The following is a 14,790-nucleotide window of genomic DNA, read 5'->3' on the forward strand; positions in this document are numbered from 1 at the left end:
TCCATCCCAATCCTCTACCGTGTACCGTGAAATGCTCAAGGGTAGCATGAAATATCCGTTCGAGTAAAATTGTAGCGGATCAAACACTGGGCACGCACCGAGAACATCGCTCTTCTTCAGTTGATTCGATTACTTGCCTCCCACTTCGTTGTCCTCCACTTCTCACGACTCAAGAGGTCTTCTCTCTTCTTCTTCCACCATCCAACCGACGAGATCTCTACCGTCCGATCCCGATACAACGGCGTCTACCCCTTATTCCTCTTCTTCTAGAAGTTCCACTTCCTCCGCGGGCGGCTGCCATGGATAGGTTAAGGTCGGGAAGCCCTGTGTACGGCCGGCAGAGGAGCGGAGACGGCTCGTCGTCGCCGGGAAACCTCTCTCCTGCGCACCGGAGATCGGCGTCGATGGGGGTTGGGGGAGGCCTCTCTGGAGTTCGGCGGACGCAGAACGTGGCGGCGAGGGCGGCCGCCGCGCGCCTTGCGCAGGTGATGGCGTCGCAGAGCGCCTCCGACGCAGGAGACGACGAGGAGGATGACGAGATCGTGACACCCCCCCGGAGGTACGGTGCTCCACGGCCTGCGGCGGCGACAACGAGAACTAACGGCGGAGGGACGGGGGTTTCGTTGTTGGGGAGGTCGGCTCGATCTTCCTCACCTGCGGTAATTTCCACTACATATGATTTCAGCGGACTTAAGAACTAATTTCGTGGAATATCTATTTTGTCTTTTATGGTGCGATTCGCGAAGTTTTAGTTATTAATATTTACATTCGAGTTTTCGTAGAAGTTGCTTGTTTTCAATTGAAGTGTTTTCCATATTTTGAGGTGCATTAATTGGTTCCAGTTTTTCTTTGATGTATCTGTTGACTATACAGATAATAATCTCTTGTTGATTTTTTGAAATAGAACATTTTAATATTAAGTTTCCTTCATTTGATGTGATACGGATCATTAGGCGATTAGGAATTGGATTTGGAATTTTTTTTTTCCTATTGTGGATTATAAACAAGAAGTTTGTATCATATGAAGGAAAGTAAAAAAACTGATGAAATTACTGATAGCCACATCGAGTTGGAAAAAGTTCAAATGTGTCGATTTTGTAGCTGTACTGTACTTGTGTATTACAGAATGTCTGTCGAATCATGGAGTTTTTATGAGTGTTTGATGGCACGGACCGTGCCAACCGCCAGTCGGCATGTGCCGCAGCACTTGTCCGCAGTGCCGTAAAAAAAGGAGAGAAAAATTAACACCTTCGCCGTCGTAGCTCCCGCTCGTCGCGTTGCCTGAGTGGTGACGACGAGGTCGATGGCGAAGCTATTAGGAGGGGTGCCGTGCGCCCCTCATTCCATGTGCCGGTACGCAGCCGGCACGGCTATATATGGTTTGAATATTATTTATTCAAATAAAAGCTTTTGATAGTAAGAAACTGTAACATGCATTCCTGTGTGGTTTCTGTAGTCAAGTAAGATTTATGTGCTTATGGCTTTTGTTGGAGCCATTCCTTAGGTGACGGCATCGCGAAATCATGTTGATGATGATGAGGACTACGAAGATAAGCTTTCAGCAGTCAGCGGTGGCAGCACATCATCATTGAGGTATTATGCTTCACAACCTGCAGTAATGTCAAGCAGCAACGGCAGAGTGACTGCTGCAGCTTCATTGTTGGGGAGGTCAACTCGATCTCAATCACCCGCGGTAATTTCCTCCAGATCTGGCACGAGTGGATATAAGATATAATTTTGTGGAATCCTGCTGGTGTTGATGATGAATATCAAAATGCATGAGATGCAAGATTAAATCTACCAAAATTTAATTTTGATATCTAAGTTTTGACAAATTTGTACAGGAAGTTTTTAAAATTTTAGTGTTTTTTATGCATATAAACTACTGAAAATTTTAAATTAATTTTGTTTCAGTGGTTTATTGCGCAAACATGAAATGCTGAAAATTTTAAGTTTTAACATTTCTTAGGGTCAGTTTGGGAAGTATCTGTAAGGTCAACTTTTCCAGCAAAAGTATTTTTTTTTAAAAAAAAAACCTACTTTGGAAGAAAAAAGTTCATGACTCTGAGTGATGCAGATCCAACTGGATTGCTAAAGTCATTCCTGTGTGGTCTAATCATTAATTTATGGTTTCTGAAGTCAAAAAGATTCTATGTGCTTATGGTTTTTGCTGGAGGCACTTATGCAAGTGATGGCATCACAGAGTTCTATTAGCGCCAATGACAGCGAGGACTATGAGGACAAACTTTTGGCAACTAGCAGTAGTGGCACATCAACACTGAATTACACTGCTCCACGATCTGCAGCAATGGTCAGCAACAATGGTGGAGGGATTGCAACTTCTTTGTTGGGGAGGTCAACTCGTTCTCCCTCTCCTGCGGTAATTCCCTCCACATATGATCTGAGAGTATATAAGAATTTGTTTTGTCAAACATATTCTATTGTTGATCCTCTCTAACGAAAAATATGAATTTTGGAGTGTGCAAGGTGCAAGATACTTATTAACCTTTTTCTTCTGTCATAAGCATACTTTTCATAGATTCACATATTTGGAATTTCGTATTTTTTCAGTTGAAAGAAATAAATGAACAAATTTGCAATTACTATCTTTTGGTGGAAGTGGTTCTGATACAATGAGGAAATTTAATTGTTTTGAGTTTTCCTGCACTACATCTCTCAAGTGTAGATACTATCTCTTCTAAAATCAAAGTAGAAGTGTAGAACAAATTAAGGTTCAATATCACCGTATTGGATGTAAAACAGATCATCAAATGGCTGAATGATTCGATTGGGATCTGGAACTCTATGGAACTACAAAATAGACCTGACTGATAGTGTGACTTAGTGTTGGTATAGATTATGATTTTTCAGAAGTATAGTAAGATTTCATGTTCTTATGGTATGTACGCTTTTAATTCTTAATGTTGCTAAGACTTACTTCACTATCCTCGTTGCTGGTTTCTTGCTCATTTTGTTCTGTCATCTTTTGATTAGTTAGTTCGGAACTTTGTAGAGCACACTTCAGCTAACCGCTCTACATCTGCTGGAAGGTCATCAGTTTCTGCTCACACAGCAACATTTGTGCCCCCAAGTAAAACGTCTTTGAGAACACCATCACCTATTCCAACAATAGAACATCAAGCTGATGTTCGCAGGAAGAAGAGGTATCGTGATGCTTACTTGTTTCTTTGGCAAATTCCACTAATTATATGGCAATGTCACTTTAAACGTTATAAAAGAGCCACTATTTCCTAGCATTCCTTTAATTTTTGATAAACTTTCATCCTTGTTTTCCTTTTTCTCTTGAATCCTTTCATTCTTCCTTTTTGTATGATGTATTTTAAAGCATTCTAGCTCTACTGAAGTTCGTTTATCAGCTAAAGTGATAGGTAAGGAGGCAGTTGTCTACTTGTCTTAAACCATTGGTAAGGAATCCACTATTTATGAAGATTTCTAGGTAGGATAAACAGAATTAACAAGTGAATGTTCCAAGCTAAAAAACAGTTTCCAATATTCAACATTTCTTTTCATTTTAGAATATGTGTTTCCAATATTCAATGTTTCTTTCATTTTATAATATGTTGTTTTTGACTTTTTAATATTGACTGAAAAAAAAACTTTGAATGTTACACTTATTTCATATATAAGTTCTGCTATTTATATTTATTTTTATTTTAATAGACCATGAGCTTGAAGGTTAATTTTAGGCTAGATAAAAAGATTGATCCTCCTTGATATATGAGTTAGACAAGCCAACTCTTTTAAGAAACAAATCGCAATGGGGAAATCCAACCCTAATATCTTTTAGGAAAATCGAACTTATAACCTCTGTTATAGGCTGATATGATTCAACCAATTAAGCTACAACAAAGCCTACTTTTTTTTCTGCTATAATAGGTTGATTCTTCCATGAGTTGCAGGTTTCAAAACATTGCTAGATGATAATTTGTATAAGCTGATTCATTCTGCTTCAGGTTTCCAACAGATTTGAGAGAAACAGGAGTTAAGCGTGAGGCTTCTGCACTCCAAGATGAAGTATAGTCTAAGCATCATTCTTTTTACCCTCTTCTTAGAATCTATAGTAGATGAGGATTGAGAAGTTATCATTGAAATCATTATTTTGGGGACTCTACAAACACTGAGTTCTGCTCATCCTGCAGCTTGATATGCTACAAGAAGAAAATGAGGATATCCTGGGAAAGGTACTGTGAATCTCTATATCATGAGACCTCTTTGGTGGTAAACAGCATTAAGTTACTCTATTAAAATTTGTCATCCAGTTGCGACTTGCTGAAGTAAGATGTGAGGAATCAGAGGCCAGGGCTAGGGAGCTTGAGAAACAGGTTACTTCGTAATATTTCTGAATTTTATTTCTGGTTAGCTTATGATAGCTGTAAATCCTATATCTCAGAACTGGAGCAAACTTCTGCATGTAGGCACCTGTTCTTCATTGAGGATGTCCAATAGTCCCCTCTGGCAGAAACATTAGAAGTTTCTTGGACTTTATATTCGTAACATATGCTTATTCTGAAGCATCAGATGATTTTCTCACACTCACCTGTTAGAATCTCCTACATTTTTATGTTGTTTTCACCAGACTATCAACTGCTTGCAACATTGTGTTCAGCTGCTACCTATGTGTTCTCATGAGAATGATTGATGAGATTTCCTTCCTGATCTTACAGCATTGGGCAAATTGTGCTTTTCTGTAACTAATTGTTGAATTTTGATATCTATGGGAACATGCGATCATCTTATCTTCTTATAAATGCTTATCCTACTCCGTGTGGGTGCTTTATTCCTATTAAAGTAGATAATAAAGGCTTGTATACTTGAGTGATGGATCTTAGTCATCAATTGCATAAAGAAAGAAGTAAGCTTTGATATTTAATATTTTATGTGAAAAATATCTAAGATGAATACATATATTTGATGGTGTAGTTACAATTTTAAATCATCATTAGTTAATCTCTAGTTATGCAGGTTGCTGCTCTTGGAGAAGGGGTATCTTTGGAAGCTCGGCTATTGAGCAGGTTTCATATCATTCTTTATGTACATTTCGTTGGCAACCTTCACTTTATTCTAGCTCTGCATTTTACATTTTGTAATACTTTACTTTATTCGCATCATGATATTTTACTTGGCTGCATCCTTTACTCTATTAGCACCATGATGTTTTACTTGACTAATTTGCAGGAAAGAAGCAGCACTCCGCCAGAGAGAGGTAATTATGGATGGATGTAGTTTATTGTTGGCTTATCTAACCCTGCAGTATCAACTTGTGTTTTGTGCAAGTCTCTTTGTTGCCCCTTAAAATTTGGCTCACCATATTCCAATAAACTATTCATTTTAATACGATCTTAGTAACTTTCCTTCCTCATATTATTGACTCAATATATGCTTTTTTGAGTTTTTTCTTCAACCTTGAGGGTATTGAAGGTTCTTTAGATCTCTTCATGTAGGTTCATTTGGAATTTAAGATCACAAGGGCATTTAGGTGTGGAATCCACTAACATTTAAAACTAGAATAACATTCAGATATTTATTATCTCTCTTGACAAAAGGTCAAGGTTAAAATTTATTGAGGGTGTTTGCCACTATTTTGTCGATCTTGAAATAGTGAAAAAATGGGGTTTATATCACAATTAATTATCAGGTTATACCTAAATATGAAGCTGGCTGGCACAATTTGATATTGTGATTTCAATTACAGTGTTTTTTAATGTTATTGCCAGCATCAATGACCATGCTTAACAATTTCATCAGATGACTTAACCGAATAAATAAGAAAGAAACAAGTTGATGCTCATAAGATATACAAACAAAATTTTAGCTCCTCGAACATTCTTCAGATGGTGTCTTTAAACTAATTAAGGGTGATCTATTTTTCAATCCAGGCTGCACTTAAATCTGCTAAAGACGCAAAGGATGGGAGAGATGAGGAAATAACATCATTAAAGCAAGAAGTAGAGGTACTCCTTGAATCAAAGTGAACAGTTGGCGATTATTTCTAAAACTTTACATGTCTTCAAACAACTTTAATCTCGTGATTATGTGAATGTGACTTTTTTATTGTTTGATTGACTACTTGGCTTTAATATCTTGAATAGTCTGCTAAAGGAGAGGTTGCAACAGCCATTGAGCAGCTTAAAGAAGCTGAATCAGAAGTGAAGGCTCTCCAATCAATCACACAGAGAATGATCTTGACCCAAGAAGAGAGGGTTTGTAGATATATAGTAAAATTTTATGGCATTTTGTTATAGACTGGACCTTATTTATTCTATATCCATTTCTTGTAGGAAGAAGTTGTTCTTAAAAGGTGTTGGCTTGCTCGGTACTGGGGTTTAGCTGTCCAACATGGTAATTTTCTGTCCTATTACAGGTTCTTACATTATGAGACGATTCCTTTCATAGATTCATTCCATTGACTTTGTTCATTTACTCTTTTAAGCCATGATGAAGATGCACGCTGACTCATTGTTTTTATAAGTGTACATAAGATGTCTACTGCTTGCTGCAGATTGCCTGATGATTTCTGATTTTCTTGATTAAGCAGTCTTAATCAGTTGTTAATATTTTGGATCATCAAAATCATTATTATCTTCACGCCTTTTTGTTACAATATCATATTGTCTTGAATATAACTTGAAGATGAGAAGGTCCCAACTTAATACTTGTAAGCCCAAAATGCACTTGTTTCTTGTGATAAAAGATTTGGCCATTACAATTTTTTCCTCCAACTAACAATTAGAGTGTCGAGTTTGACTTGGTTAGATTGTTATTTTTTTGGTTCTGACCAAGGTTGATCATAGGCATTTTAGTAATTTGGTAGGTGTGTTAAGTTAACCAAGGGTAAGGTTAAACCTTTACTAGACTAATAATAGGGGGTGATATTTGAACACTTTTAGGAAATACATGGCTCAGTCTAGAAATAGTGAAAAGTTGTGGTTTGAACCAGAATGACTCAATAATGTATGGTATGAATGAAAAACTCCTTGTTTTTTTTTTTTTCTATAGATCGTCCTTAATTAGTTACTACAGAGGCTGTTGTCTTTAATTGCATTTACTTGTAGGTATCTACCCAGATATTGCTGCATCAAAGTATGAATATTGGTCATCGTTAGCTCCTGTCCCTGTTGAATTTGTCACTTCGTCTGGTCAGAAGGCTAAGGAAGAATCACCTAGCCCAGGCAAGTAATCTTGATCTGTGACTAACATGACTTTAGTGTTATCTTTTAGGTTTCTTTTAGAGTACTCCAATAATGGATGTGCTCTTTCTGTTTCCTGTTTGATACAAACAGGTCGAGATGATTCTGACAGAAGAAATAAACCTATGCGTGATTTGAATGACTTTACCGGAGAAGACAATATAGAGAGCATGCTATCAGTTGAAATGGGCCTAAGAGAACTTGCATCTTTGAAGGTTTCCTGAAATCCTCCACTCATAGTATATACTTTTTCATGCTTATTTTTGTGCATCTGTTCTTGGTTATACTTCCAGTAATATCCCTCTATTTTGTGTAAAATGATGCATTTTGTAGGAACTTTTTGTAAATTGGCATCACATCTCTTTCTACTGTCATTTTATTGTTCCTCAATATCTACTATCAATGTTGATTTTTGTGTTTCCGTATCTTTGTGAACATTGACTTCAAGGTGGAGGATGCTATTGTGCTTGCAGTGAGTCAACATCGGTGGCCAAACTTAATTCGACAATTTACTTCAGGTTCATTGACTCTTAAAAATTGCAAAACAATATCACTATTTTTCATGTCGTTTCTACTACGGTGATTCCATCATCCTGGCCCCAAATATGTTTTCTCTTCTAGTACAATAGCTAAGTTACACATCTGATTCATTACTGTACAGATTTTAAAGCACCTGGGGAGTCGAAGTTCTTTGAGGCCTTTGGTAAAGCTTCTCCTATTTTCACCGAATACTATTCATACCATCTTTTATCTTTCTGATACAAGATATTCATATGCTTTTCAAATGATCAAAGTGCATATATAGGAACAATTGATATATGACTACTGTAATTATTGAGTTATGATTTGCCAACTTTATTCCCTACTGCTTTTGTTTGATTCTAGATGCTGACAGACATTGCATAATTGACTTGGTAAATCTTGCAGAACTAAACTTAGAGGAGGCCGAAGATGTTACATTCAAGCAGGCATGGCTTATGTACTTCTGGAGAAGAGCCAAAACTCATGGGGTAGAAGAAGATATTGCTGAAGAACGGCTGCAATTTTGGATTGGTCGCAGCAGTCAGAGACCTAGTTCTCATGACGCCATTGATGGTAATGATGTCATATTCCTTACTCTATTCCCATTAGCTCATTTACTTTTAGTTTCTCTCCGTACAGAAAAAGAGTCCATCCTGCAGTAATTTTTGTTTTCCTTCTTTTTTTTCCTCTTTTTTTTCCTATGAGGAGATGCAGTACTGTCACACAGCTTTTGTTGTCCAACATGCATGTCTAGTAAGAACTATTACTGGCTACATGCAATATTTGTCTTGATACTAGTTATAGCTCTTTTTATGAGTCCTGGATAGTCTGGTGATCAGAAAGCACAATACTTACTGATGTATTACTGAGCACGTTCTCAGCTTACTCCATTTATCTAGAAGATGCATTTTCTTGTCAACTCAACCTGTAACCCAAATATTATAAAAGGTTGTGTGATATAATTTGTTGTTGCAGTGGAGAGAGGTCTAACAGAGCTGAGGAAGTTGGGTATTGAGCAGCAGTTGTGGGAAGCTTCCCGTAGAGAAATCGATCAAACTCCTTCAGGCACAGAAAACTCTTAGCAGTAGCTGTTTTTCGTTGCCCTCTTTCCGTTAACATGAATTTGTTTCTTCCAACCACGAGTTTGAAAAGGTTGGGAACTCAGCTTCCCACAGGTTCTGTAAAAGCTTCTTCAAACACACAACTTCTAATGGTGTGTCAGCTGCTCCATCTGCCCTCATACATTTTGTAGATTTGCCCAAGGATGTAATTGTGCCAAGCCTTTGATTCCTTCAGTGATTTCTATGTTATTGTAAAACGTGCGTCATGTGGTATAGCGATTTTCTTTTCCACTTGGGATTGACTTTGAGGTGTCCTGGGGTTAATAGCATATCACATACTGTGATGTAGAGTTCCTGTGGTTTTTATTGATCTCTTATCTTTTATCATTTCATGTGAGTGGATTGTTTTTACTTGTGGAATTTAGATTTTTTTTTTTTTTTTTTTTTTGTGCTTCATTGCTTGCTTATTTATTTGATGCATAAGAATTGCACCTTTGTTTTCTCCACATAGGCACAGCTGAATATTTCGTAAAGTTTCCATCGTCTTATTTTTAACTACTCTCTTGACAGTTTCTAATTGAAACATACTATAACCCATGAAATCTTGTATCTCTTTTAGCATTTTAATTAGAAATTCCTTGCCGAAATGATGCCCTTGTATGTCACAGGTGGATTAGTTAAGATTGGGTCAGATCTTCTAATCATCGAATAATGTGAACATAAGCAAAACAAAAACGTTGTTATTTTATTTGGTCTCTAATGCATATATATATATATATACTCGACGCTGTAAGTAGGATTGAGACGTTTAACAAGTCAATTCTACTTTCCATCTCTTTTATTTATCGACATTTGGTGCCGTATTTGATTTTCTTGCTATACTTCCACTTTGTAGACGCATCATAGTCGCCTAAGCACTAAAAGTCACCGACAGTGTTTGGAATATGCTAAAAGGTCTTCTTCCCAAAGCTTTAATCTCTTTTTTATTTAATGTTTTTGTTGAAATTTTATAGCTAGACTACTCACTTTTTTACTATAATTTTTATATAACACTATCATATGAGTAAATCCAACCATTTTCAAATAAAAGATTATTAAAATAAATTTAAATATATTTTAGTTATTTAATTAGTAGAGCTATGTAAACTATAAATTTGGATTAATAGTTGTTATTGAAAATAATAATAGAATATTATATAAAAACTACAAGAAGAATAAGGAGTATAGTTAGTAGTTACAAAATTATTGGGTGTTAATCGAAAAATAGTGAAAATGTACGGTATGATTAAAACTTACTAATAAAGTTATCAACATAAAATTTGTGGTCAGCGTATAGGAAAGCACTATAAATAAATAAATAAATAAAGTAAATCTGCTTCATGACGTTCCTCCACTGCGCCGCGTACGGGATCCACGTCAGCGTCGAATCTGGGCCGTCCATTCCGACAGCAGTGGACGAAGTATGCGGCAGTGTTCGTTTTTTTTTTTTTTTCTCTTTTTCCTCCTCCGCTATTTCTATATTCTCCTACCTGTCCTGCTCCACGCCGCCGCGCTCAATCTCTCTCTCTCTCTCCCCCTCCCCCTTCCCCCCTCCCCTCCCCCCTCGGAGCTCCACCTCCGGATCGGAGAAAGGAACTAAACGCTTACTTTTGCTCTCTCGCTCTCTGGGTTCTCTGATTTCGAGGTGCAACGCTCTACGCGGACATACCTGTAATGCCTTCGGTCAAGATTTTGGATTTGTGTGAAAATTTGAAAGATTCTTAATTTGTTTTGGCTTGTATGTTGCCATTTGTCGACATTGGAATCTGTCGATTAGATAAATATCTGTTTCTTATGCAGGATCTGTGAGATAAAGCAACTCCTTTGGCTTGAATTATGGCGGTGGCTCTCCAATTTGGCGCCCGGGCTCATTGTGCTGGAATCGCGAGGGATTCACTTAGTTTTCTCTCTATTTCAGCTAGCTCTAGGAGTAGATTAGGTGTAGAGTCATCGTTGAAGTCGATCTGTAGGAGGAGGGAGGGGGTGAGCACGAGGAGAGGTTTGAAGGTTTGCTGCGAGGCAGGTGCATTCGTGTCTGCTGTGGTAGAGAAGGATGATGTGGCACTGCGGCATGGAGCGGACGGGAGCGCCGCCCAGCTGAGCGTAGTGATGAAGTTTGGGGGATCGTCGGTCGCGTCGGCTGAGAGGATGCGTGAAGTCGCCGAACTCATCCTCAGTTTTCCGGACGAAAGGCCGGTGATCGTTCTATCTGCGATGGGGAAGACGACGAATAAACTTTTATTGGTATTATGCATCCCTTTTTGTTATAATTCAGTGTTTTTGGAGGATGTATTCGTGTTTTTGCTAATGGCTCTTCGATTTTTAGGCTGGGGAGAAAGCAGTAAGCTGTGGGGTTACCAATGTTTCTCAAATTGATGAGTTAGGCTTCATAAAAGAGTCGCATCTCAAGTATACCAACCTTTTAGTTTTCTATATTTTCTTAGAATAGCTAATCTCTTTTGGTAGGGTTGGTTTAGACTGTTTTTATTTGATTGCTTGTTATTTCATTTTGTTCAGGACAGTTGATGAACTTGAGCTAGATAGGTCTATTATATCTGGTGAGTTGCTGCTAGTCTTTTGGTTTCTCAGAATTGTGCTATTCGTAATGAGGATTTATTGGTGTCATGGTTTCTGTTTACCATGATCTATTTAGAACAGAATTGATAACATTTTTCACCAACAACATGCAAATCTTATTGTTTGACAACGTTTTACGCACAAGCATGTGCTTTCCAATTTTATGTTTATCTAGCTCTATGCTGAACTTTGCAGCTCTATTGGACGAACTGGAGCAACTTTTGAAAGGTATTGCCATGATGAAAGAACTGACACTTCGAACAAGAGACTATCTAGTTTCATTTGGAGAGTGCATGTCTACGAGGATTTTTGCTGCATATTTGAACAAAATTGGTACAAAAGCACGGCAGGTACATCATATCCATTGAAAAGCATATAATTCGTATTAGGGACTAGCAGATTCACTGGTTGCATAGTATAGGTTTCTCGTGTGATCTAAACCTCCAAATTTGAAGAAGTCCACCGAATGAACAGATGATCAGGAGGGCTGATGCATTGAACTTTCTCCTATCTTTAAGTGTAGCAATCTATTATTCTGTCAGTTCTGACTTCTGAGACATCATGGCAACTTATAACTAGAGACTGTTCAATTTGATGGTGACTTTGCTTCAACCTTACATTGCTTAGGAATTGGAATCTTTTTTCTTTGTTCTTTTTTGAGTGTTTAGCTACTGGATAACTTCTCACAAAGACCGTGATGCATATGGTTAATTGTGTCATTCATCAGTTCAAGGAAAAGTGCTCTCTGACTTCTCAGATTCATCATTCTTCAACTCCTTTTCATACAGTGACACCAAAATTCATGATTATTTTGTGGCTTCCTTTTCACATTCTAAATAATATGGCTCTGATATCATTTGGTGTCATCTGGTAACAAAGCTGAGAGGAATATCCCCTGCTCGTCTTTAATAAATCGTACATGTTAGCTAGTCTCTACTCTCTACAATATCTGTTGCTAGTACATTCATATCTTAGTAAATAGCTAATTATCCTGTTGGCAAACTATTTTGCAGTATGATGCATTTGATATTGGGTTCATAACAACAGATGACTTTACTAATGCGGACATCTTGGAAGCAACTTATCCTGCCATTGCAAAGAGGTTGCATGGAGATTGGATCAATGAACCTGCAATTCCGATTGTTACTGGTTTTCTTGGAAAGGTCTATTTTCCCAAAATAAGTATTTTCTTTCAGAGAAGCTTTAAGATATCTCCACAATCCATTGGCCTTCAATTCTTCACAAGATCCTCTTCAACATGCAGGGTTGGAAGTCTTGTGCTGTCACTACTTTAGGCAGAGGTGGTAGTGACTTGACAGCTACAGCCATTGGTAAAGCTCTGGGACTACGAGAAATACAGGTCCATTGTAAGACAGATTGGAAAGGATAAAAGTTGTTTTGCTAGTTTTTTTTTCCAAAAAAGCTCATTATTCTTGTCCTGAACTCAATTATTTGCTGAAGTGGTGTTTTATTTTTCTTATTTATATTCTTTGATGCCCTTTTATGGTGCTTTTTGTCGTTATAGAGTATTGATTGATATTGGCATATCCTAATTGTGCAGGTTTGGAAGGATGTTGATGGTGTTTTGACTTGTGATCCTAATATTTACCCAAATGCGAAGCCTGTACCATATTTGACATTTGAGGAGGCTGCTGAACTTGCCTATTTTGGTGCACAGGTATTGTTGTATTCTCACTCTTTCTATGTAGTTATCTAGAAAGGCAGCAATATGTACTACACTTACTCATCTTTGGAGAGTTGGAGGAAGTTAGAAATACACGTATTCTTCACTTATATAGAAGATACATATCAATTTCAGGTTTTGCATCCACAATCAATGCGACCCGCTAGAGAAGGTGATATTCCAGTTAGAGTTAAAAACTCATACAACCCTCAAGCTCCAGGTACTCTCATCACTAAGGACAGAGATATGACAAAGGTTTGTAGCAGCTTGGTGATGTGTCTTCTCAACTTCACGTTATTTTATTGGTTTTCTCAGATTTTACTATTCTCTGGTTCTTTTTCCTTTCTCAGGCTATACTAACTAGTATAGTTTTGAAATCAAATATCACAATGCTGGATATAGTGAGCACTCGGATGCTTGGCCAGTTTGGATTTCTAGCAAAGGTAGAGAACACGTCATTATCTTACCCAGTATTTCATTATTTTAAATTTCTAACTTTTTGTTCCTTTGACTAGGTTTTCTCTATTTTTGAAGACTTGGGTATCTCTGTTGATTCTGTTGCTACTAGCGAAGTCAGTATTTCTTTGACATTAGATCCGTCAAAACTATGGAGTAGAGAGCTAATCCAACAGGCAAGTTTGGAGATCAAAATTGATATTCTGTTCATTGTTTACATCATTGTTTGTAAATTCTGGAAGCAACTCCTGATTAATAAATAATTATTCTTTTATCTTGAGAAACTGGTCTATGACAGGAAAAAACTTTCGTCATTGTGATCTGATTTATTTATCCAATCTAACTTGGCAGGAACTTGACCATGTGGTGGAAGAGCTTGAGAAGATTGCAGTTGTTCATCTACTTCAGCACAGATCAATAATCTCCCTTATTGGAAATGTGCAGAGATCCTCTTTGATACTTGAAAAGGTATGAGACCTTTCTTAAATGAGATTGATGCTCTCCCTCCATTTCCTCTTTTGCTCTGCTTAATTCCTTGCATTTTCTGTGCGCATTATGCATGTCAGGCATTTAATGTTCTACGGAAAAATGGAGTCAACGTCCAGATGATATCACAAGGGGCATCAAAGGTACTTGTTCCTTTCACCCCTCCTAATCAAGTTCATCAACAATTTTATGATTGCCAGTCTAATGCATGTCACGAAACAGGTGAACATTTCCTTGATAGTTCATGATAATGAGGCTAAACAATGTGTTAAAGCCCTCCATTCAGCATTCTTCGAGAACGGATTCCTTTCAGAGGTTGAGGGGGTGAAACATTTGCAGAACGGCTCTTGATCGCTTTCCAACCACTCATGTCGACATTAGTCTGAAGCTGCACTACGAGATTATTATTAGATTTAGTCTCCTATTGTTCAAGCCTGCAAGGTGTGCAGTGCTTCCTCTTGGCAAGAGGCATTTTTTGCTAAAGTAATTGGGTAAGATATTTCCTCTACTCATTTATGGGGTACTTCCTATGTTAGTCTAAAGTATTATATTTAAATACATTTGGTACTTGATATTTATCATCTACTAGAGGTGTGTAGATTGAATCTGGTCTTCTGTAAGGCTATCAAAAGCCTATTAAACTATCCTTCTACCCAGATGATACTCGCTTCTTCTAAGTGCATGAGTTCCTAATTTATCTTATTTTGCTGATACATAAGCCAATATATACGCAATGCTAAGAACATAAGATTAATCG

General features: G+C 37.5%; 2 protein-coding genes across 3 annotated transcripts; both read left to right on the plus strand.

Annotated features, from left to right (window-relative positions):
• Positions 1-137: 137 nt before the first annotated feature.
• On the plus strand, positions 138-9,178 carry LOC140771933 (coiled-coil domain-containing protein SCD2-like). The gene is made up of 18 exons (XM_073113773.1): positions 138-659; positions 1,505-1,693; positions 2,204-2,380; positions 2,995-3,164; positions 3,975-4,035; positions 4,161-4,202; positions 4,281-4,343; positions 4,984-5,033; positions 5,197-5,224; positions 5,898-5,972; positions 6,111-6,221; positions 6,300-6,360; positions 7,074-7,190; positions 7,302-7,423; positions 7,657-7,726; positions 7,870-7,911; positions 8,136-8,303; positions 8,706-9,178. Exons 1-18 carry the CDS (start codon positions 300-302, stop codon positions 8,810-8,812), a joined length of 2,013 nt encoding a protein of 670 aa, XP_072969874.1. The 5' UTR covers positions 138-299; the 3' UTR covers positions 8,813-9,178.
• Positions 9,179-10,364: 1,186 nt separating this feature from the next.
• LOC140772505 (aspartokinase 2, chloroplastic-like) lies at positions 10,365-14,707 on the plus strand. 2 transcript variants are annotated; one of them, XM_073114605.1, is made up of 14 exons: positions 10,365-10,501; positions 10,631-11,074; positions 11,157-11,239; positions 11,348-11,388; positions 11,603-11,757; positions 12,421-12,570; positions 12,672-12,767; positions 12,969-13,085; positions 13,227-13,346; positions 13,442-13,534; positions 13,607-13,723; positions 13,899-14,015; positions 14,114-14,176; positions 14,256-14,707. In XM_073114605.1, exons 2-14 carry the CDS (start codon positions 10,667-10,669, stop codon positions 14,382-14,384), a joined length of 1,689 nt encoding a protein of 562 aa, XP_072970706.1. In that variant the 5' UTR covers positions 10,365-10,501; positions 10,631-10,666; the 3' UTR covers positions 14,385-14,707. The 2 variants fall into 2 exon arrangements, with proteins under 2 accessions (XP_072970706.1, XP_072970707.1); XM_073114606.1 differs by having other exon boundaries at positions 10,377-10,475.
• Positions 14,708-14,790: the final 83 nt, after the last annotated feature.

Source organism: Typha angustifolia, chromosome 12, assembly GCF_048772165.1.
Source record: "Typha angustifolia cultivar Huaian chromosome 12, ASM4877216v1, whole genome shotgun sequence".
Lineage (NCBI taxonomy): Eukaryota > Viridiplantae > Streptophyta > Magnoliopsida > Poales > Typhaceae > Typha > Typha angustifolia.

Excerpts from the sequence above, each read along its gene's own strand:
- LOC140772505 (XM_073114605.1), top strand. The coding sequence starts at position 10,667 with ATGGCGGTGGCTCTCCAATTTGGCGCCCGGGCTCATTGTGCTGGAATC. Across the intron at positions 11,240-11,347 it reads ATAAAAGAGTCGCATCTCAA|GACAGTTGATGAACTTGAGC; the intron begins GTATACCAACCT and ends CATTTTGTTCAG. Across the intron at positions 12,768-12,968 it reads TGGGACTACGAGAAATACAG|GTTTGGAAGGATGTTGATGG; the intron begins GTCCATTGTAAG and ends CTAATTGTGCAG.
- LOC140771933 (XM_073113773.1), top strand. The coding sequence starts at position 300 with ATGGATAGGTTAAGGTCGGGAAGCCCTGTGTACGGCCGGCAGAGGAGC. Across the intron at positions 4,203-4,280 it reads ATGAGGATATCCTGGGAAAG|TTGCGACTTGCTGAAGTAAG; the intron begins GTACTGTGAATC and ends TTTGTCATCCAG. Across the intron at positions 7,424-7,656 it reads GAGAACTTGCATCTTTGAAG|GTGGAGGATGCTATTGTGCT; the intron begins GTTTCCTGAAAT and ends ATTGACTTCAAG.